The sequence below is a fragment of the Sparus aurata genome, chromosome 5, assembly GCF_900880675.1.
Source record: "Sparus aurata chromosome 5, fSpaAur1.1, whole genome shotgun sequence".
Classification (NCBI taxonomy): domain Eukaryota; kingdom Metazoa; phylum Chordata; class Actinopteri; order Spariformes; family Sparidae; genus Sparus; species Sparus aurata.
Window position 1 is genome coordinate 9465873 of NC_044191.1, and position 22909 is coordinate 9488781.

Below are 22909 nucleotides of genomic sequence, written 5' to 3' on the forward strand. Positions count from 1 at the left end.
TTTCAAGCTCACAGTTATGTCAAGGTCATAACAAGAATGTCAAATTAAGTGTAAAGTGCCAACTGTCATTTGATCCTTCGTGTTTCTGTTGATATCAACATTGCCTACTCCTTCCATTTAAATGAATGAAGAGGTCAGACCTTCTGACAGTTCATCTAGTTTATTGTGCTCATGTGGACATTCACACTTGATGTGAATGGATATGAGAGATGTCCTTATGTGTTGTCTTTGCATATTCTCAGTGGTCCTCCTGAAAATCCATCCCCCTGTTCTGTGTTGTCCCTGTTCAATCACAGGTAGCTGTGCAACATGGGACTCCTCTGTAAGCCTGGTGTCACTCTACCAGAGCTGCTAGACTGCAGTGAGAGGAGGGGGATTTGTCTTCCTTTCCCCTTCACTTATCTCTTTTGTTTGTCCCGGTTTTTCGTAGATGAGCAGCAGCCCTCCATTCTCTTCTCAAGCGAAACTAAGTGCTGCCGCTACTCTCGACCTGCCAGCTCCAAATTGGCAGCCTGACCTTCTTTTTCTTCCTTGGGGCGTCTGCACAAAGCCATACCTCTACCATGGGGGAAAAATGCAATTAAGAGGTGACATAAACACTGAGCACCCGTTGTAGCTGTGCCCAGGAAGAAGGAGGGGGGGAGGCAGCTGCCATTGTGACATGCATGCATAGATACTGGTCTATTAATTGGACTTTACGCATTGCAGAGTGACACTGGGGTGAACATAATAGATAGAGAACAGTGGATGTGACTCAGTCTCTCTGAATGAGCCTTGACGGGAGAGTGTTGTCCAACTTCGACCTGGCTGGTGTGTGCATTAATTGAGGCTGCTATCTGACCTTGTGTTTTGATTAGTTGTAGGCAATTAGCACCAAATGTTTCTGCACTCATTTTCAGTGTTGGGGTAACTACTCCAAAAGAAATGTGCTACAGCAATATATGACTTTAAACGGAGTACTATAACAAGTTTCTAATTGGATTTGCGATAATGCTCAGACAGTTACTATTTCGGTGACGTATTATCACCTGAAATTAAGTGTTTATAGATGTTTTAAGACCTGCTAACAACTATTGGATCATCAGCAACATGTTTTAGCTAGTCCAAAATGGCTCGTGATGATAGAATTGTTTTAACTTTTGTCAGTATGGACATGCTCATGGTTTGCTGTACATGGTTAGATTGGTCAGATTCTCAAAAATTCGGCCGTTCAGTTCAGAAACCACAAGAATCAATTAATAATTAATTCTGATTTGCCCTTATAAAGTCCTCATATTGTTTTATATTCCTTCTGTCCGTAAAGGTCCACAAAATAATCCAAAATGGCTTTTCATTGCAGTTCATTGCTCACTATCTGCTAGCTTTGTTTGTCAAACTGAATCAAATTTTTTGTGATGTTGCAGCGTACAACATGAAAGTGTCCTCACTTATTTTCTGTTAGTTTGCACCCCAGGCCAGTCCTTGGAAAATTGCAAGTGCTCCCTTTGGTGCCCTGGTAGACCGAGCTGTTATTGACTATCAACAAATCAATCACCTTTGATTGAAGCCCATCATTTTCCCATTCCATTGCTGTATGGGTGGGTTGCATTGGAGCCATGCTATTTTAATGCGTTATTGTGCAAAGTCCTGCCACACATTCTGTTTTAGGGTCCGGTCAGGCACAGTGCAACTACTGCAGTTTAGCGGTGTTCTCTAAACATAGCTGAATGGAGAACATAAGGAAAAGGATGATAAACAATATGTCTAGAATGATATTAAAAGGTTTAATAGTGAATAGAGACCATGTTAATCCGAGACTAGTAGTGAAACAATATTCTTCCTTTTTTTTCAATGGCGTCATGATAAGTGGTTATTTTGGTGGAAGCCCTGCAAAAGAAGTTACTTATTTCTCTGCATATCGTAAAGTAACTCACTACTTTACTCACAATATGCATCCTCAGGAATTAAATTGGATGTAATGTCCTTATTAAAAAAAAAAACAATAAGCTATATAATGATTTGTCCTAAATGGCAGCTTAATAAAATCTTTTGTTATATTTTAAAAATGGTTTACAATACATACATACGTTCGATCAAACATAATAATACTGTGCACCACATCCATTCTCAAAGCAACAAAAAGTATTGTGCCAGTCGAGTAGAAAATATAATGGGCTGCCTCTGCCCGTATCTCCTGGTGAATGTTTTCATGATCAGTTATACAACACAAAGATATCATGTTGCTCTAATTGAACTTAATTACCTGAGAATATTTGCAAATTATATATGAATTATGCTCCATAAAAACACATTACCATTTTTTGTAATGTGATATGACAATACCTTCCTTGCAGCTTTTATTTTTAGCCAAGGAAGCCTATTAAAACAGGCACTGAGGGAGGGTGGTGTTTAATTGCCAGCTTAGGTGTGTGACATTTGGAGCAGCACATCGAATGTGGCCCAAAGTCCAAAAGGTTTTGTGAAGGAGTGAGTAATTGCTCCGGTCTCTCCAGGCAACGGGTTTAATAAGACGATTCAATGATAGAAGGGGAGAAGACACGCGCACGCAGACACATGCATGCACCACACACAAACGTTCAGCGACGCCTAAACGTGGATCGTTGTGGTCGAGGCCACATTTGATTTGTTTGTGTTTCAAGGTTTTTTATTATCTGACGAAGAGGATTTCAAGTTCAATCAGACATTTTTTTTTTTTTTTTTGACATCGCTTTATGGTTGGCTTGAAGTTGACGTTGGTTTTCCCAAGCTTACATTTATTTCTATCTGTATGATTTAAGGTTTCAGCTTCTAAATATATCTGCTATGTACTGTAATTATTGCTGTCTATGAACATACCTTCACGTGACCTCTTCCGACGACCTCTCTCAGAGTGATCGAAATGATCTATCTGCTCGGTTAGCCTTGTAAACACACTGCCGCTCTGCCATGCCTGTGCTTACCATGTTTGTACAGTAGATGAGTGGTTCCTCTGGCCCTCTTCTCGGGGTTGTTTAGCTTTCAGACCCCTGACAGAGGGAAAGGAAACTCCCTTGGGGGAACATGAAGCACTACAGGTTGAATGAAATTCTCTCAGAACACTCCAAAGCTCTCTTCATCTCCACGGGCTCTGGGGAAAAGGCAGCAGAAAAATGTTTAAAACAGGATGCTTAATCCAGCAGCACAGAAAAAGTATAGCAGTGCGCGGATTTTTTTTCTTTTCTTTTGCCCAAGAGAGAAAACACTTTTAAAAGAGGCCCAGCATGATAGGCTAGCATAATGAGCCATCACTGGCTGATATTAGGAAGTTTATTCATAGAGTAGCTCTAGAAGATGGCTCAGTGCAGGATGTTATCTTAATGCCACAACATGATAAATGATGCAGGGAGGAAAGTGTTAGGGAATATGTTGTAACATATTTTCCAGCACGGAGAGCAGTGAGTTATTTTGCAAAAAAGAGAATATAAGCAAAAAATGAAACTCTGCTCACATATAAAGACTAATATGGGCCCACAAGCTGCAGGTAAGCACAGTATTGAACAAAGCACACGTGATAGCACGGGACTCTCTGGTCATCTTTTATAATTACCTCAGTGAGCATGATGTAATAGGCTTCAATATCTGTATTGTAGTTAAGTAATAGAACATCACTCACGCACAGTGCCATCTAATGATAAGTTATGAGAGTGAGTCCTCCTTAAATGGTCCAGAGGTTATGTGTGTGTGTGTGTGTGTGTGTACAATAAGTTATGGCAGGGTCTCAAACAGGGGCTAGTGTCTCAGTAAATGATGTCAGTGGGGTTGGCTACATGGACTAGGGTCATCACTCCCTGGCTAGCCTGATAGGTAATTCATACACCTTTGCTGTTGAGGGGGGGTCAGCACCTTTCTTACCAGTCATCACACCACATCTAGTCCTAAAACCCCCAGCCCTATGAGTTTGTGCTCAGGCAAACTGTTGGTTTAACACAGAGAGGCGGCAAGTGCAGTGTGGGGAGATACAAAGCTTCAGTACTTAGCTTTAGCCAGAGAATCATTCCTCTTATTAGTCAAACTGTGTCCTCCAGGTATTGCACCACAGTGCAGTGCGAGTGTAGACAGGCGGGTCCGGACAATGTGCTAATTTGAATTTGCAGGTTTGCTGATGTTCATTTGCAAAGTGGTGTTGCGGACCTGCACCTTGCTCGGGGTAATCATTAGCACAAGAGGAGAATTTAGTATTCCGCTCAGCTGAGGCGCTGACACAGAGGCGTCCCCGGCTTCTGTTTCTATTAGCGTCCAGGCCTGCGGCTGCACAGCCAACACTTCAATGAGCGCTTTCTCAGCGCGTGGCCATTTCTCTGCTGCAGCTGCTGCCCTTCTAACTCTAGCTTACGGATAGAAATATGACACTAGAGAACACCCATATTATTCTCATGGCCTGCCCCTCTGTCTTTTCTTCTTTACTCCACTCACGATTTCACATCCAATTTTCCCATCGCCCAGTGACGCCCATTCCCCTAAGACCCCCAGCTACAGCGGGATCACTGGACCCCCCTGAGTGTGTGTGTGTGTGTGTGTGTGTGTGTGTGTGTGTGTGTGTGTGTGTGTGTGTGTGTTGTCTTATTGATCATGGTTGTGTCCCTGTGGCTCTGGGGTCCTGCTGCTTTTATCACTGCAGTGTGAAGGGTGGGGATGAGGGAGGCTGTTCACAGCACGCAAGGCTTCGGGATGGTGTGTGTGTGCGTGTGTGTGTGTGTGTGTGTGTGTGTGTGTGTGTGTGTGTGTGTGTGTGTGCGTGTGTGTGTGATCCAATGGGTTTTTACAGTATGCGCTGCGTGTTTTCAGTTTTACCTTCTTCTCCAAGCTTTCATTTTTGCAACAAGCACAACAATTTACAAGATTATACTTCCATAATTACAGCCTATTTGGTCTGACAAGCGAGATAACTGTCCAAGGTAACAAGAGAGTACAGGAGGCATTAACAATGAGTATACACAGGATCTGTAGAATCCCTCAGAAGTAGAAGCAGGGTGTCTAATGTGATGAAAACGAGCTCACTTTTAGATTCCTCGTCCAATTAAAAATGTTTGTATGAGCAATTAAAATATGATGGATGCGAAATTGGTTTTAATGACATCGCTGAAATACTGCAGCTTCTTTTCAGAGAGAAAATTAATTTAGAGCGAGGGAAAGAATAGTCATGATGAAACACAGTGAATGTTGTTCGTAACCTGCAGCAGAAGATGTGACTTCACCGCTTCCCTCAGAGTAAAGGGAAGGTGAGAGAAGGAGACCTCTTCCTTATTTTCTTATTTTAACCTTTTTTTTATCCACAGTTTCCCTTTTCTGCTCTCTGCTCAGTGGGTGTGGATAGGGCTCTTATGATGGATTACACTACTGGTCCTCCTGAGTGCATGCATGTGAATAAATGGGTGCAGAGTGCGCATGTTCCTCCTGTGCTCTCCTCTTTCCTCAATCTGCCTTTCCCCCCCCTTTTTCCCAAAGTCCCCCCCCCCCACCCATCCTTTTTTCTCTCACCTGAGCCATTTTGGACATGTGTGCTGAAAATGTATGCTGGGACAGGCTTATGTACTTATTCTCACATAGGGCTACGCTCACAGGCACGCAACACACTCAGCAGAACTGCGTAGCACTCAAGGCACCATTCCTCCGTGGCCACAGTGATTAATTACTTTTAACAAAGCAAACAGGGTCTTGCTTGTCCGGATCAATCTTTTCTCCGTCTTGGTGCGAGGCGCTGTCACCAGTAATTGCCAAACTCTGTGTAGTATGAAATGAGGGCCACTTTCACCTCTCCCTGGTCCTAAGCTAACCATAGCCTCAATTTTCTACGCCTGCGTGCCCGCTCTCCTGGCTCCCGTGGCTCCGCTGTGATCTCCCTCCTCTTTTTTTTCCTCTTCCTTTATATCTCCACCTCTTCTCTTTGTAATGCAGTCCCCTCCGCGGGAGCTATATTGAATTTAGCGCGAGATGAGTCGTTATGTCTGCTCACTTTGACTGCATTTTCGTTGCTTCCATATGCTTTTAGAACAGCACTTAGAAGAATCAAGCATCATTCCTCTTCCCATCCATGCATACTAATTGGCACCGCTCTGCCAAGCTGATCAAACACCATTAATCTATTTGTAGTATATATTTGTTTCTAAATGAGAAAATTAATACATCTGCTACTACAGCCAGCTGGGTGCGGTGAGCCCCATTGATTGTTGGCACCCACAGTATGACTCATAGCTCTGAGCAAGTGTTTTTATTTGGCTAGCTGTGTGTGTGTGTATGAGCGTGTTTTGTATGCGTGTTCTCTGGCGGTGGATCACTTTTATGTTGAGACCGGTTGCCAGAGCAGTTTCAATTAACATATTTACTTTTTTTTTCCGGAATGCATAAAGTGTCCACAGGTGGTAAGGAAACCTGTTCGCTTCATCTCATTACAGGACAGGCCATCGAGTCACGCAGCACGCATAGAGTTAGATATCAAAGCCAAGGAGATGCAACTAACGTGATTAGCAGGCGGACACAATTAATGATGCATGGTGATGGCCAAAGAACGCTGAGGGAACTTGCTGTTTAATGAGCTAACACAGGCTGTGCAGATGTGTTACAGGACCACTCAGTGCTATCAAAGGCGGACACCTCCTTTCAGTAGAACTCTGCCAAATAGTCGCATTATGGGAGTGGACTGTCAGGATTTCAATGTAAAATAGTGAGTACTTGTTGCTAAATGTGCATTAGAAGCATCACGCTTGCCAAAACGCTCGATTTCTTACTCTATGGGTGTGACATCTCCCGGAAAATGGTACCGCTGTTCGGCTAAACTACATCTGGGATTTAGCGATAATTCTCAATTGGCAAGCGGGCCTGAAAATTACTCTCCTCATTAATAATGAAAAATCCACATAGGCCCAACCATAACCATTCCTTTTTTTTTTTCCAGCTCCTGATATTTTTCCCGGGCCCAGCAATGTGCTGGAGCATGTCATATATATGATAAGTAGAGGAGCCTGTCTGCCTGGGACTCATCACACACTTAAATTGGTGCAGCATGGAGTTCATATTGCAGTGTGGCCGAGGGGGAATTAGCGAGTCTATATATAAACCCCCGTCGCATGTGTTGTGAATTAAAGTGCATTTATCTGGTAATCGCTGGGGAGATCTCCGCGTGCACAAGCATGGCAAAGCAGTGGTGCTGCAGCCACAACAGCCCAGTTTACTGATGCTGCTGCTGCACTGGGAGATGGGAAGGAGAAACAGGTCATACACAATAAAGAGCTCTGATAGCCCGGATGGCAGTTGACATGTACAGTACACTTGGATGGAATAACAAGAGGCATCTCTGTGAGTCCTCCATGTGCTAACCTTTATCTCCCTCTCTCCTCCTCTTCATCTGTCTTTTCACCTCCTCGTCGTTTTAAGTGTATGGCCAACGCTTTGGGCTAAATCACCATTGTCTTTTCTCACCCTTCCCTCTTTTTTCCTCCAGTCCTCTCAGCCTCTCAGCGTCTTATCTGTGATTCAGCTTGCCTTTACTCAATCATGTATGACTCCTTACCAGCAGAATCAAAAGCAGTGGGGCTCATGCCATGCTTTTCATTAGAGCTTTCCATAAAGGCTGACTGTGAGTCTTTTGAAGTGTTGCAGGGCAGCTCTGGAGAAGCCACACTGTCAGGCAGCCTGTGCTGCTGACTGGTGTTTGATGAAGCAACTTCCCACCAAGGCCAGAGCAACCTAATGAACCCAACACAAACGAGGGGGGGTAATGACTTGATGGACTTTGTCTCTCTTTGGGAGCTTAAAGCTCAGTGAGCAGTGATAACCAGGACCATAAAACACCTCAGGCTCGGAAATGCTTCTTTTACTTGGCAGCTGATTTTTCACACCTCAGAAAATGCCACTTTTAACGGCTTGTGAATAGGATGTTTCTTTTTTTGTACTTCATCAGCCTTTGTCCCCCACTAGAAATTCAATACATTGCTTGAGACGGCAGCAGCGTTCGAGATGTGAAGCTCCGACTGTCACGCTCTGAAGAGAAAGGGTCAGCTGGACATGACTACCCATCCTAATGGCTAATGGAGATGCCTGGTTTACCATGTTGAGAACATGTGTCTCTCAGTCAGTGTTTACTAAGAGGAGGGTATTTTTCAGCCATGCTTGAGTTCACTGTCAAAGCCAATTAAGGCAGTACAAATGAAGATGGAGGACGTGGTGCCTCGGGCCAGGAGAGTACAGCAACCAGGGCCAAGTAGCCTCTTCTGTCGGCACTGAAGGGCTAAACACATCAGGGACACATATGGTCAGGGCTGCTTATTCAATTGGCATTGACTTTGTATAATCAGTAGCTATAATTTGTATTACAAAAAGTGAGTTTGAGTTCTATCGTGAGTTTATTGTTGACACTCTAAATTAGATTTGTGTTTTAATGATTAGTGAGAAGTTCAGCTGTGACAACACTTGATGGATTTACCAGAAATTGCAGCGTCTTGCTTGATGACCCTTTTTGGTTGCAAGAAATATATTCGAAAAACGTAAGCCTTGTAGGTAATTCGTAATAGAGACTTTTATGGCCACCTCGAGTCCAGTCGGGAAAAGCGCTTCCGCAGCCTCGAGTTTGCTCTCTTTTTTCAGGTTCACCATCTGGCCTTGATTGATTAAGGCTCCTTTAAGTAATTAATGCCTACTTTAATTGAGAGTCAGCCCCTGTGGCTGTGGGGTTCGTGCGCACTGCTCAGGCAGAGCAGAGCCGAGGATCTAGTTGAGAGGGGCACGGAAATCTGTTTAGCACCCTGACCCTCTCAGCCTCACATCTCAAGACTCTTAAGATGCTAATAAGAATGCAAGTATGCTAGCTGCATCCATGTGACAAATCGGGCTATAAATCATTGCGGAAGAGTGTGACATGGTTTTTCTAACATTAGAGTTAACGTGCTCGGCATATTGCCATTTTATCTGCCGGTTTATCACTTTTCCATTGGTCTGTTTCCTTTGTGAAATCCCTCAGTTATGGTGGACATGCACGTAGCGGAAAGAAAATTGAATTCCCTCTGCCAAACAGTGCATTGTGACAGCATGTCACTGGACGACCCCACAGCTTGCCACCATTGTGCCGTTTCATCTGTTTGTGATAAATGAGCAATATCAGTTTTTCCCGTCTGTTTCTCTTTGACTGTCACAATGGATGTGCGCCACATGACACCGCTGCGATCATGAGTCCCGACCTTCTTTACTAAGGGTTCTCTTTGTCTTTTTGTAATTGTTTTTAGAAAACATTAAACCATCCCCCCAGTCAGATAATGTGAGACACAGTGAATACAGAGAACTCAGCATTGATTCCACATACCTGACTATGACCTTTTCCAATCTGAAGTCCCACGCTGGCTGCCAGTTTGATGTGCGCCAGCTAATCGATTCCTTGCAGCTGCGAGAGAGTACTACAATGTCTCTCACACTGAAGCCCCTACCAGGCAGCCTAGATTTTACCTGGCTCTTATTGTCACCACTCACTGAATAATGAAACATTTACCCTTTAATTGCTGGCTCCACAAAGAATGATCAGTTTAATTTGCTCTCATTAGAGCCATCCAATCTAATGGGCTAATTAAGGGCTTTAGATGGAACAGCAATCACTAGAGTCTACAACGCCCTTAGGGAGGAATACATCAATGGATCATAAATATTTTACAGCGTCTACCTACATGCAGATTGCCAGGTGCTTCAATTTGACTTGCATAAGTGCTTTACATGCACCTTTTATGTGGCTTTTGTTGTTAACATAAAATCACTGTAGACTTGACCGGGGTTGCTCTACAAAAGCTCACTAAGTCAGCATACGGGACAAAACAAAAAGCAACGTTTCTCATCGATTAGCCGGATTAGTGCAGAACAATCTTTCCCCTGGTGTGAGGAGAAATTGGTCTGTCAGTGTTTTTTCTCACTGACACAACACACACCCACTGATAAAACAAACACATGATCGATGTAGGTCAGGGGTGATGGCTGGTTTAGAGTTTGGTTTTATTAGATTGGGGAGATGGTAATAGACAGACAGCTGTGTCATGAATCTATCACAGTGCCCCCGAGGCCAGAGGTTGATGTTTGTCCCAGGACGATGGGTGTAAGTCCTCCACTGCCACGTTTATGAAGTCCGACCTCAGACCTCTTCAGTCCTGGGGGAGAGTGATTTGTACCTGCAGGGAGACACAGGAAGATGGGTAGAAACTCTTGGACTTGGCTTCAGAAATACATTTAATTAAGTGCAGCCTCTATTGTGCTGTACTGTGCTTTTAGCTTGTCAAGTTGAAGGGCAGGAGGCCCAAAGCAGCAATCATTCCATTTCCCTTTTTTTTTTTTAGCTGTTCTCCCAGCTAATTTGTCATGGCCGACAGTTATCCCTGGATATTAAATTAAGCAGCTGACATTTTGTGTACCCTGCGAATCGACTGTGTCACCTTGAAAGTGTAGATTTGTAACGGATGGCGGAGGCTCCTGTCTGAAACCGTGGTCGACACATGACATTTCTGGGTCACATTGGAAACCAGGCAATGACACCTATAAAGAGCCAAGAAACAGGGGGAAGAAAGGCGGCATTCCCTTTGTTCCTGTTACACCATTAGCGTTAATGTGTTCCCAGCGTCATGGCCTGTGTGGAAAGCTGAACCCATGTTCACCTGTCATGTTTGAGGGGGACAGATGGGTGGTCTTTCTGAGGATTTATTGATGTATTTTTCTTCGGTTTGTATTTGTGTGTGTTGTGCAGTGTATTCGCAGCCTGCTGTCCCTATTTGATGGTCTTATTTGGGTTCCATTATGTTGCCAGCGGGGGTTCTGCTCAGAGTGGTCACATTGGCACCAACTGCCCTGTGGGTGATCAGAAACCATCTGCAGCAGGCGTATCCTAAACGCACTACAGCAGTGAAGGGTGTGGCACACTCTAAACAGAGCTTACGTGGCTTCTATTGATTTCCACATTTGAGAGCATCTCTATTATTGCTGATCACCGATCAGGGCACAGCGAGCCGCTCAAGGCCTTGGGCTACTGGAGCACAGCTGGAGCAGTTGGCTCACTGACAGGCTGCCTGCATTGTGGGCGAGGAGTTATGCCGATTGTTTAGAGAGACATCACAGTGGTTGAGATTATACATCTCTAGATATGTGGCAGAATACTGACACGGGCGGGTTTCCAGCTCCAAGGCCCCTGATACAAAGCAGTTACAAATAGCCTTGGCAATTTGATTTCTTGCTAAGAGTGACAGATGCGGGATAAGGTACACAATAGATTTGACAGTCTTTAGTAAGCATTTTGCCTTGGAAGCACTACACACATCTCAAAGTACAACCTGGGGAATGAACCTAGATGTAGGATGCAACAGCCTGATCGAACAAGGTTTTTTCCATCCTTGGGAGACCATCCTATTATGAGATGCAAGATAAGGAACATTGTATAATTGATTGCACCAGGCAGGATCCTGAGCGTTGTTGTCAAAAATATCAATAAATCAATACTGAATATTTGAAATGGTGTCAATACTCATTCTCCACAGTATCGTTACAGCAGTACCAGCTGCACTTTCTCACACTCTCTTCTCTCCGGCGATTTTTATCATTACTTTGAGGGAGAATTTCACAAAAATGTGTGTGCTTATTTATATTTTCTGTACAGTATACTGTAATTCTATTTTCAGCCCCAAAGGTCCCTTTTTGGTTGGGCATTAATATAATGTTCACAGTCTTTCTGCTGTCTTCTGCTACTAGCCACGAGTTATAATTCATTGCCATGTTATAGCCTTTATATAAATTATTCATTTGATCTCCTCAATGTTTAGTAAATTCTTCCCCATTTTATCAAAAATGGTATAAATTGTACTGCGCATCAACACTTTTCAAGATATTGTGTCGACCAACATTAATCCCGAATGTATACATACAGTATATCCACCTTTACCATATGCCAACTCAAACTCCTTTTGCCCATTGTCAATCTTTGTCAAACTAGTTGTGTATATCGCCCGATACTTTTATAGACAAATGAAAACATTGTTATGAATGTTACTCCATTTAACAACAATGTTACAGGGTGCCTGCTGAGGAAAATAAATCCAGACAAGGTAGACAGAGTGAGATTGACACCAAAAACCATGAGCACCGATGAAGTAAAGACAATAATGAGTAGGATCAAATAAGACGGGAATCAAAACAATAAATAAAACATATATCAAACTTTTTCAAAAGCTTTCGCAAAAGAGGAAAGTTTTGAAAAGAGATTTAAAAGAAGCAAGAGACTTTTTGACAATTTGGCACAGCGAGTGGAAATATATTCTGTCTTAAGCCTTTTAGGCCCAGATCTTGAATAAGGATAGACAAGCGCAAACACAGACGTGCTCCCAGGGGCTGACGACCCCCCTGGGGTTACAGTGTACTAAAGTGGAGCCTAAGAAGGGGGCAAGGACATATGCTAAGGCATTAATCAGCTAATAGAAAAAGAGCCTCTAACAGCTGGTCTTGCGCCAAACTCCCAATGTTAATCGTGTCAACTTTCTGTTGAGCTGCTCTGACTGTGGGCCTTATTGTGAACAACAGAGCTGTCACTGAGAGAAAATTGTCCATGTTTCATCCTAAGTGTCTCGTTAGAGAGAAGAGCGCATGCGACTCTGGTGTGCATGAGCTTGTTTGAGCATATGTGTGCTGAGCGTGTTGGTTCCCCACAGCACAGTGTACCAGAGTGAATAACTTTTTTTTTTTTTTTTGCATCATTTCCCTCTTCCTCCTAAGCGTAAAAACATGAATATTTAAAACTACATCAAACAAGCATTCATGAAATATTAAAATGTTCGAGAACAAGAAAAGCTTTTATCCTCTCCCTTATTCATATGTGTTTTCCAGCCTTTCTCTCGTTGCCACACACCAACACACGCATGTGCTGACACACATGCGCATTGGCACTCCCAAAATTTACCCACGGGTAAGAACGACAAACCTCCCTACTCGATCCGCTCTTCTGTGGCATCAGCACATTGCTGCATTAAACAGAGAAGATGCAGGAAGGTTCAATAATTTAGCCTGGATTGAATTTTTAGGCATTATTAGAAGTCGTCTTGGTGTGTGGATGTCTTGTTTTACACGATGCCAAACAGATGCGTCACATTTCAGGAGGGCCTGCGTCCTGTAAGAAGTTTGCCTTTCGGAGGAGTGCATCCTGTTTAGGGAGATGTTTTTTTGGCTGATTAAGATTAAGCACTGACTTGTAGCATTCTGTTGTGTATGTAATGTTGTGTGTTGACAGGGCAAAGTTAATCTGGGGAGCCCTCTCTTTTCCTGTATTGCTCTATCTCTCTCCCTCAATTTCCCTCTGTCGGGCTAAGAGCTAGAGGCTGTGCTAATCACTGTAGCGGCAGCTCTAAGCAGATGTTGCTGTGTTTTTAGAAAAGATCCTGTTAAGCGTGAATTTAAAAAATGTTGTGTAGGGGTAAAATCTCACTCCCCCTTCTCCCATAATGCCTCATGCCACGGGCAAAGCCAACCTGTTGGTGGTATTTCTGCAGCTTTGTCCTCTTCTGCACTATTTGGGGCCTTCCCTACGCTAGCGTTCAGCTAAATTCAAGCGAACTTTCTGCTTCATGAGCAGCACTAGTTGAATTGATTTGTTAGATTGTGCAGAGGCTGAGGTTATATCATGTGTGGATGTCTTTGCGCAGCCACATGATGTGTTTTGAAGGCATGGGGAGATTAATGGAAGGAAAAAAAAAAAATAAATCCTATAAGGCTGTACAGCACATTGATTCTGTCATTTTTCGTTGTGGCTCTTACGTCCATGCGTTTGTTCTCGTGCTTGTGTTTGCAGTGTTTTAATGCACTCCCCGCACAGTCTCGTCTTTCAGCCTTATGTAGGGCAGGATAGGGTGAAATAAAAGGATTAAAGAAGATGTCAATTTTTGTTTGAAGCGAGCCGTATTTGATTCATCTTTGTTCTCGGCCTCTTTGCCTGGCCGCTTCAGTCAGCGAAGGCAACAAAGATCTCTGGGTGAGCCAGTCATATTGTAGGCGAAATCTAATCAAAGGGTGCGGTGCTTTTAAATGTCCTTCGTTCCCCGGGGCAAAAACGTTTGTGGGCCTCTCCACTCTCGCCCAGTGCGTCTTGCCCAAACTCCACCGCCACTAGATGCAATTAATATTGAGCGGCTACCCTGGCCTGCACTCCCCTCATATAATAACAGTGTTAGAACAAAGGTTAATGCTTTGAATCTAATCTCTGTCCTCGTCATTTTCAATGGAGTTGTGATGCATGCGAAGGGAGGTAGAAATGTTGAGGGGAGGCGGCAGGTCTGGAGAGAGATCTGTAGTCATTGGGGGGATCGGACAGAAGCAAAATTAATTACTGGTCTCTATAAATTCAATGTCATGTCTCATTTTCTCTAATCCTCCCCGCCTTTTTCACTTCCTAGCGGTGCTAACAGAGAAGCTTGGGAAGACTAATGAAAAGGCCTCTTAGATGCTAATGGCAAATTAGCCTTCGTGTCACTTTTGGAAACTGAGCGGAGTGACTGCCTGTTCAGTAAGGAAGTGGCCAGACTGCTGCTGCCCCAACACACACGAGCACAGACACACAGAAACACTAGTCTCGGAAAGATTCGGACTCCAAACGTGACAGCTTTAATTTTAGACGGATTCTGTTGTTTCTTTGCCTCACACAAAGCATATCCCACATTTTCCCCCCGTGCTATGCTGCTGTAATTATGTGTTTCTGACACACGAGCCCAGATATGACTATTCTGAGAGACAGTTTGCTTTCTCTTGGGGGGATTTAGCGGTTTGGATCGTAAGTAATGAGCTGGATCGAGTTCCAACTCTCTTTTGCTGCTGTTGTTAGACTGGACCGGAGTCAGGTTTAACAACTCACCAGGATTATTGTCTGATCAGGCCTCAGACACAAACATACTGAGTCACAAACTTGCTTGGATCCAAGTCCAAACAGACATGCTGAAGAAAAAAAAAAAAAAACACACTTATTGATGGGGCTTTGGATCCCAGAGACAGCGTCTGTTTTAGTTTTCATTCTGAAGAATGTTCCAAAACATTTTAGTCTTTCACAGAAAGATACAGTATGTCAGCAGATGCAAGCAGTTTATATCTCAGTTGTGCTGAATTATTATACTCGCAGCAATGTGACTTGGATGACAAATGCAGATGATTTTGTCTTTTTGAAGAGCCGTTGACGTATCCAAAACATGACACGAGCACACATCTGATGATAAAATCTGGCAAAAACACACTCTAGGCCAGTTTTATTTTATAACTGCATCTTGACAAAGGGAATGCGCAATCTGAAGTATTTATTGGTGTCCTCTTGTTGAGCTACGCGCAGGCTTGACTACGTAGCTCCCTCTCATGCTCCCTTTTCTCTCTCTTTACTTTCTTCAAAACACAGCCAAAGAGAAATCCCAGCGCTCTACTGTAGTTGTGTGCCGTTCACTCCCTCAGCAAACAGAGGAAGAAAATATTGAATAGAAAGAAAACAATAGTTTCTCCTAAGACGGCAGCCAGCCAGAGTGTAACATGTGCATTTATGTAAAACTTATAATCCAATTAACAAGTACAGAAACTCCAGTGATCGCTCTATTATGGGAATACAAAGGAGAGAGGTGCCATGTGCAGAAAACTGCTCATGTGGTAAAAATGGAAATGGCGTGAAATGAGTGTGTCTGTTAATGTGTTTGTGTAAACCCTACACTGCAGCCCTGATGACTCTGTCTCTTACTTCTCTCCTGCTACAGGCATACTTCCGACAGGGTGTTGCCCTTCAGTACCTTGGTCGCCATGCCGACGCACTGGCCGCCTTCGCCTCCGGGCTGGCCCAAGACCCCAAGAGTCTGCAGCTGCTGGTGGGCATGGTCGAAGCCGCCATGAAGTCGCCATTACGGGGTAAGAAATGTAGTGGCTGATGTTGTTCATCGCGTCAGCTGTTTTCTTTGCTGAGTCTTAGTCTTACAGTCCTGTGTCAAACGTCCTTCAGTTATTTTTTATCTTATTTTGTCAACCTCATCCTTTTATTTAGTCAGGTTTGAGGATATAATATTTAACATTTAACACATTAGAATGTGAAAAAAAACGATTAGACGTTTGTCATTTTGTTGAGTCGTTTACTGTCATTATCGCAAATGTTTGGAGCGGGGAAGGAAGGAAGGAAGTTGCGGAACGTGACTAAATTCAACAGGAATAAAACTCTTTATGAATGACCTCGTCCATAAACATTTCTGCCCGAGTTGCATTAAATGGATTCCACAAACACAACAACTCCCATAACCCTGAGCTCATCACAGCATCATGAAACTATGACTTTTACCCGTTGTTTTGCTTGAGGCACCCCTAGCAGCATAAAATGCATAACTACTTTGTTATAGAATCTGCAAGTGCAAACAGTCCTCTCGAGGAAGCATTTCTGCTCTGGGAAGTACAGGCCTGATGTCTCCCTGCTGTCCTTCAGGCTCATTATACTCATATTATTAGCAACATATATACACTAAAAGAAAATAATAACCACAAGATGTGTCGGCGTAGTCCTAATATGGACAGAAATCGCAAAAGCTTTACGGTTTAAAAAAACAGTATTTAGTGTTTTATCTCCTTTGTCAACAAAAATAAACAGAAATTTTACTAGTTTTGACTATTTAAACTTCATGTTTAGTCAATTTTTTGTGTCCTCAGCATTGCATGTTGATGTTAGCTTAAATGGTGTTGGTGCTGTCTTTTCATTGTCATTGTAGTAATGGAAATAAAGTCTCTGAACATATTTAGTCAGTTTCCGTTGGCTAACATTGACTAGAAGCCGAATACTTTAGTAAGTGCTCGTTGACAGGGTGTTCATGCGTCTGCGTGTCACAGTCTGTCTGCTTCACCATCTCTACATGTTTTGTCCTACAACTCCTTGGGAGCCTGTCTCTCAGATAATCCTCACACTCTGCCAGTCAATAGGCGTGTTGGGGTGACTTTACCTGTCAGTTTTCCACCCGTTCGGCAGACGGGCCATCTCTCTATCTGTCCGTCTCTCCGTCTTTGTGACTGACTGTTGGTGTCAAGTGCTTACCTCTGGACTCTGAGGCCTGACGGCTGCAGCCTCAGCATATCTTATTGTCAGTTGGGCCGATCACATGCACAGATATCCTGCTATCTTAATGAGCATCCAACACTAATGCCATTGTCTGTGTCTGCCCCTGTGTAAGCCTTTTTCCTCCAGCTGAGTGGATTTATAAGTAGCGTATTCAAGCCGAGATTGTTACTAAACTGTGCTCTTTCTGTTATGCATTATTATCTGTTGTAACAGCCAACTGCAGTGACCTGATTGTCCATGAGTAATCAGTGTGGGCCAGCCTAATGAGCCTCAAAACAAACCTGGCAGCAATTTTCCCTCAGATGACCACTGCGGAGGATTTAATATTCTTCAGATCTGACTGCCAACATGGACTGAGTCATCCTGCAGTCTTGCTTTGTCATCAGGTGTTTTCCAAACAGTGCTGACTGCGCCTGTGAATCAATGTGGCCTTGTTTACAATCCAAAATTTACTGAACTGTACAATGAGATCACCAAATCTCTCAGTCTTTGTTCGGTTTTTTCTTTAATTGAATACAGCGCTCCTCGGAAGAAACGCAGGAGAAAAGGAATATTGCAAAGAGAATAAAGAATGGAGAGCTTATCTGAGTCACATTGGGTCCATAAGCCTGTCGCTGGAATCAAAACATGAAAGGAGGCCTGAGCATCATGGACCAGAATGGTTCCTCTCAGTAGGGGAAGGCCAACATTTAGTCCAAGCCATTTAATCTCTTAATTGTTTACCTTATTTCCCACAGTGCCAGGAAGCCAGCAGAGGACCTAATCCAAGGTGTGTTGAGGAGAGGTAGCTAGGTCAAAGGATTAGGAGCAATGATCCTCTCAGAGGGTCTGCTGGCACAGGGGGACGATAATCAATGTTACGCCAGCAAACAGGGAGGATAATCAGTGTTACTCAGCCAAAGTCCCCTGATAAGTGAAAGGTAGGCGAACGTTGCTTTCTCTCTTTCAAAGAGGAAGAGTGCCACGTTCTTGGCAAATGTGTTTATTGGCCACGTAGCTCACTTATCCCAGGATTCAGCTTGTTGATCACCTCTACCACCAAGCTTATTGCATTCGATGAACGGCAGCGGTATTAGAAACACAAATATGGCTTGTCAAGCTGCTGTTAACATATGCTCAAGTCGTTGTGCTGAGCTGATTTTCCACCTGCGTCTTTCCAGTTATAACAACATTGTAATTACCAGGGAGTCAAATTAGTTTGCAATGTAGTCACTCAGTTACTCTAACGAAAATTGAATGCCAGTTTTTGTATTTGGTAATGTGTTCTGTTCCGATTAAAAAAACGTTGAGGTCTTTGTGAATGACAGCGACTTTTATTTTTTTAGCGCACACAAACTCCTCAGTTGGACAAAGACATTCTTGTGTTGCACAAGTCGAGGTCGTGGTGATATTGCAGGGAATAGAAGAATGTTTTGGAGGGACTGCTACAGCTTTAACCTTCCATATTGACTCATTGTTGCTTCTTTTCCCCTGCCAATTCCGTCACCTAGCCCAGCTCGGTATGTCAGACACGCTTGTCATGTTTTAAAGATGTAATAAATATAAACAATCCATTCAAGATTCCTTTAATTTTCATTATGCAATACAAGATTGTAATACAAGATCTTTTGCCAGACGGGAGGACGATGAATAGTCTGTGGCTGGAGTGGGTGTTTAGTGTTTTGTTTCATTTGGACAATGTAGCTGTAATCTAATTATATATATTTTTAAATGTAATCCTGCTTGATTGTAGTTATTACCTCCACCAAGTAGGTTTAGTTTTCACCCATGTCTGTGAACTTGGGTGGAGGATGGGTCACAGTCCAGCATAGACCCCGTTAACTTTCGGAGTGGTTCCAGATGATAGATTCAGGAGATTTTTCTCATTGTCTCTAACATTGTCCTTTGTTTTTTTACATTTTGGTGAGTTTCTCAGGGGAATGATGCATGAATCTTTATTTAAAAAACAGGCGTATTTAGGTGGCTTGCATCCATGAGTGAGTGCACTTTGATGTGGATCCAAATAAAAATCTGGATCTAGCTGATATTAAATATAGGCCTTTGTAATTCTATTCTGTAATCCCAATTACATCATTACACTAAAAAGTTGTAATCCTTTGTTAAGTACACTTTAATTTCTTATAGCAGTTCTGTAACCAGTACATTATTCCCTTTTATGCATAAACAAAATGTTGCTGCCTTGTAGCCAAAAAAGAGTTGATTGTATCTAGCTGTGTTTGCAGTGTTTACTTGTCTTCATCATTTATTGTAACACAGGCATCTCGGCACACTGTGAGGTTTACAGTCCTCCCAAAGCACCTTTATGTTTGTTTCCTGCCACAAAGCAAAGGGATCCATCTGATGACATCCATACCAAACTGAGAAAGTAAATACATTAGGATAGAGGAACGCAGATAATGAACCTTTCGAGAACAATATCAAGGCATATGTCTTCAAGGACACAGTGTGTTGTAATTTCATCAAAGCTTGTTTTGCTCCCACAGTAAATTTAATATTGTACGTATGATACCCTAATTCTGAGTGTGTCGTATACAATTCAGCCCTCTCTCTCCCTGACTCAAACACTCCCACTCCCTCTCGCGTAGATCAAGGTTGTTTCTCATTATTCCAGAGTCGAGCAGCTGTTCCGCTCTCCTGCGACTCACACTGTATTTCCCACAACACAAAGGGCTTTCACACAAGTGGAAACTAGTGCAGTCTCACCTCCCTCGTCTTACTGTATCCTTCTGTTCCCGTGTGCCGCTTCCGATCACCCTTGCAGGCGTTTTTTCCTCCAATATCAGCTTTGTCTGGCCAAGCGGTGGGAAATCAGCCTCTCACAGTTTTATCCATTGGAGGCTGTGTTTTAGTATGTATGTAGTCACATGGGTTGATATTCTTACTATTCATCTTGTTCCAGTTCTGTCTCTCATTCAGCTGCTCGGGGCCTGAGAGAGTGCAAAGGGTTCATTAGCCGTTAATTATTGGATTGTTTCCTCACATATGGTGACTAAAAAGGTTATTTTTTCCACTTGAAGATCCCTCCAGATAAACCATAGAGGAAATGGTTTCAAAGTGAGGCAGTTATTGACCCAGGCTGGAGCATTTGCCATTAAAAAGCTTGTCCTTTAACTGGAGAATTTGGAGCCTGTGTTCATTAGCGTCTGTCCTGCTGGGGAGCCTTTGAGCAAAGTGCTTTTGATTCTGAAAACACTTGGAGCGCCAGAGGGGCTGCTGTGTAATTCACCCTGACATCTGACCCCCCTTGAGAAGACAAGATAGGAGAGTATTTTTCCGGCAGAGATCATTAAAGTATCACACTGTTACTGAAAGAATAATGGTGATTATATTCTATATTTTATAGAATTATATATTTAAATGGCCAACAAATCCAATAAGAAGAACAAAAGCAGCAATTACTTGCTCCATCTAACAAGACACCTGTGTAACTTTAACTGTTTACATGGTCTCTATATAGAGGTCCAATAAGATGTGAGTTTATAGGTTCAAAGCATTTAATATGAATGTAACTTTGTTCAGACTCTTCCATTGATTTGATGATATGAGACATTTTGCACTGGGCCTTGTGTCGCTCACTGAACCCTGCAGTTTATTCTGAGACGATTTACACAACTGTTTTAGGAAAGTCTGTATTTGTGACCTGTTGTTAAAGATGTGTGTCTTCGGTACAAAGCCATAGAGCGAGTGGGTTCGGAAGACAGACACACATTGCTGGTTTGGGTATTTTCATGGGATGTATCAAAACTTACAAAAAATAGAATATTGCCAGGCTTATCCTTTTAAAAGTTAAAAAGATTATCTTAATCTCTGTTGTTCATGTTGTCGTAACTAGTAGGCGATTTGAGGGGAAGAGGAGGGATGCCTTCCCCCTTCTCTATCACCTAGTAGCAGAGAGGGTGCGTGGACAGATGGGTTGTTTAGTTTAATATGTTAGTCTAGTCTAATTAGACTCATTGATCCTTTATCTAACTGACTTTTGTGCAAGTTATAATCTGTAGCATCTACCACTGCTCTGAAAGCAACATGATCAAAAAAGTCAGTTTGCTAGTTGAGTGTGACTGAACCAAACCATTGCATCGCCCCTATTAAAATTAACAAATACCCTTCTGTTCATAACTACAAATGAACACACAAAACCCAGCTGTTTACAGAATTTTATGATAACTGTGATTGTATATGGAACTTATTTTATCCAATGAGCATGTTTGGTTGAAGTAGCTTAATGCTAAGATTAGGAATAAGAACAAGACTAAGAATGGTAGGAACAATAACTCTTTGGTACACTGCAGATATATATTTGTGATCACAACTACACTGTTATTACAGTAAGATGTGGACCTGGCTCCTCTCTTACATGACAGAAGTGGAGAGATGGCTCACTGTTATGACTCCCTCTCTGCTAGCTGAGTGCATGTCAGTGAGGAAGAGGTTGTAATTCTTCTTCATATCTTGATACGAGGCTCAGTAAACACTTTAGTATTTGACTTTGAGTGTGTGTGTGTGTGTGTGTGTGTGCCAGTGAGTGTGTTTGTGAGGAAACAACACACTGTGATGTTGTCATACCTACCTGTTTATGAATGCAGCAGCTGTGACACCTTTTTAAAAAATGATCCTCGCGGTGTTTGATTTATGACTCAGCTCTCGGTGCCACTCTGAAGGCAATTACAAGCTATGAATGGATATTATATGCACGCACTGTCTCTGTGAGCACGACATTCTGCCAAGTGCTGGAACAGAAGCAATGCTTTTGAAAGAGCATCATCAGTTATGCTTTTGAGTGCTTGTGTGGGGAAGCATCGCATATTGTGTGTGAGTTTGTGTGTCGAGGTGAATTAGTGTCTGTGTGCGTTTCCAAGAACTATTGAGTTTGTTCTAGTATTGTGACTGTATACTAAATGCTTCTCCAAGCAAATGAAAGAAACAGTTTATGAAAGCTCATGCGTAATGCTAAAATGTAGACTACACACACAGCCTCGCATATCCAGTTTGTACCGGCACCGTAACGCCATTCTGTCTTCTGTAAAGCGCTTTGACCTAATTAGTGGCAACTCTGCTCAAAATATTTGCAAATACAGGGCCATGAGAATTAAGAATCCCCCAGATAGGTTCCTATACGTGAATGCAAATACACACCGACACACACAGACTCATCAATAGACACAAAGACGCACACACACTTGGGCGTGCCTCCCTTGCCCCCCCCTTCCTGTTGTTCGATGTTGGTGTCTGCCAGAGGGCTTTGTAATCTGGAGGGGCTGTGGATCCCGAATCCCGGGCGGCCCACCATTGATTTATGTCATTGTGTGCATTTTCAGCCTCTTCAAAGGTCACCTTGTGTGTCTCCTTTGCTCTGCATTCATCTGCTCCTGCTACTGTTGTGCATTAGCTGCATTAGTTTCCCCATCACTCCTCAAACTCTATCTCAAAGCCCATCCAGCCTTCTGCATTCTCTCCAACAACCATATCGACTGACACGAAGCGAAGGCAGAAATATAATTTCGCTGTGAGGTTTGTAAAGACACTTGCCCACAATGCTCTAAACTTGCTCCATTTTTATACCACACTGTTGGAAATTGCCTTAGATTACCCCAGTCAGGGTGGAGCGAACAGAGAAACGGCTCATACGCTGACTTATTGTCAAATTGTCAGTGAAAGCCGTCACTCAGCCAAGCTTCAGGCTATGCTTATCCAGGCAGACAATACACAACCACAAGCAAAGAAAAAAGCAGAATCTGAATTCAGACAGCAGTAGCGTTTGTCTGGGTTGGTAAACACGTAACACAGTAACTACAATTAGAGTCAGTTATTATTGTCAGTCACCAGGTCAGCACAAGGTTA

The 22909-nt window shown here is 43.0% G+C and overlaps 1 protein-coding gene across 3 annotated transcripts in view; it reads left to right on the plus strand.

Moving 5' to 3' along the window:
- The window catches only part of LOC115581881 (tetratricopeptide repeat protein 28), a 208250-nt gene that overhangs the window by 111933 nt on the left and 73408 nt on the right, over nt 1-22909 (plus strand). For all 3 annotated transcript variants that reach the window (XM_030417377.1, XM_030417378.1, XM_030417379.1), the window contains one exon: nt 15738-15885. In XM_030417377.1, the coding sequence (XP_030273237.1) occupies nt 15738-15885 (148 nt within the window). The remainder of the gene's footprint in view (nt 1-15737; nt 15886-22909) is intronic.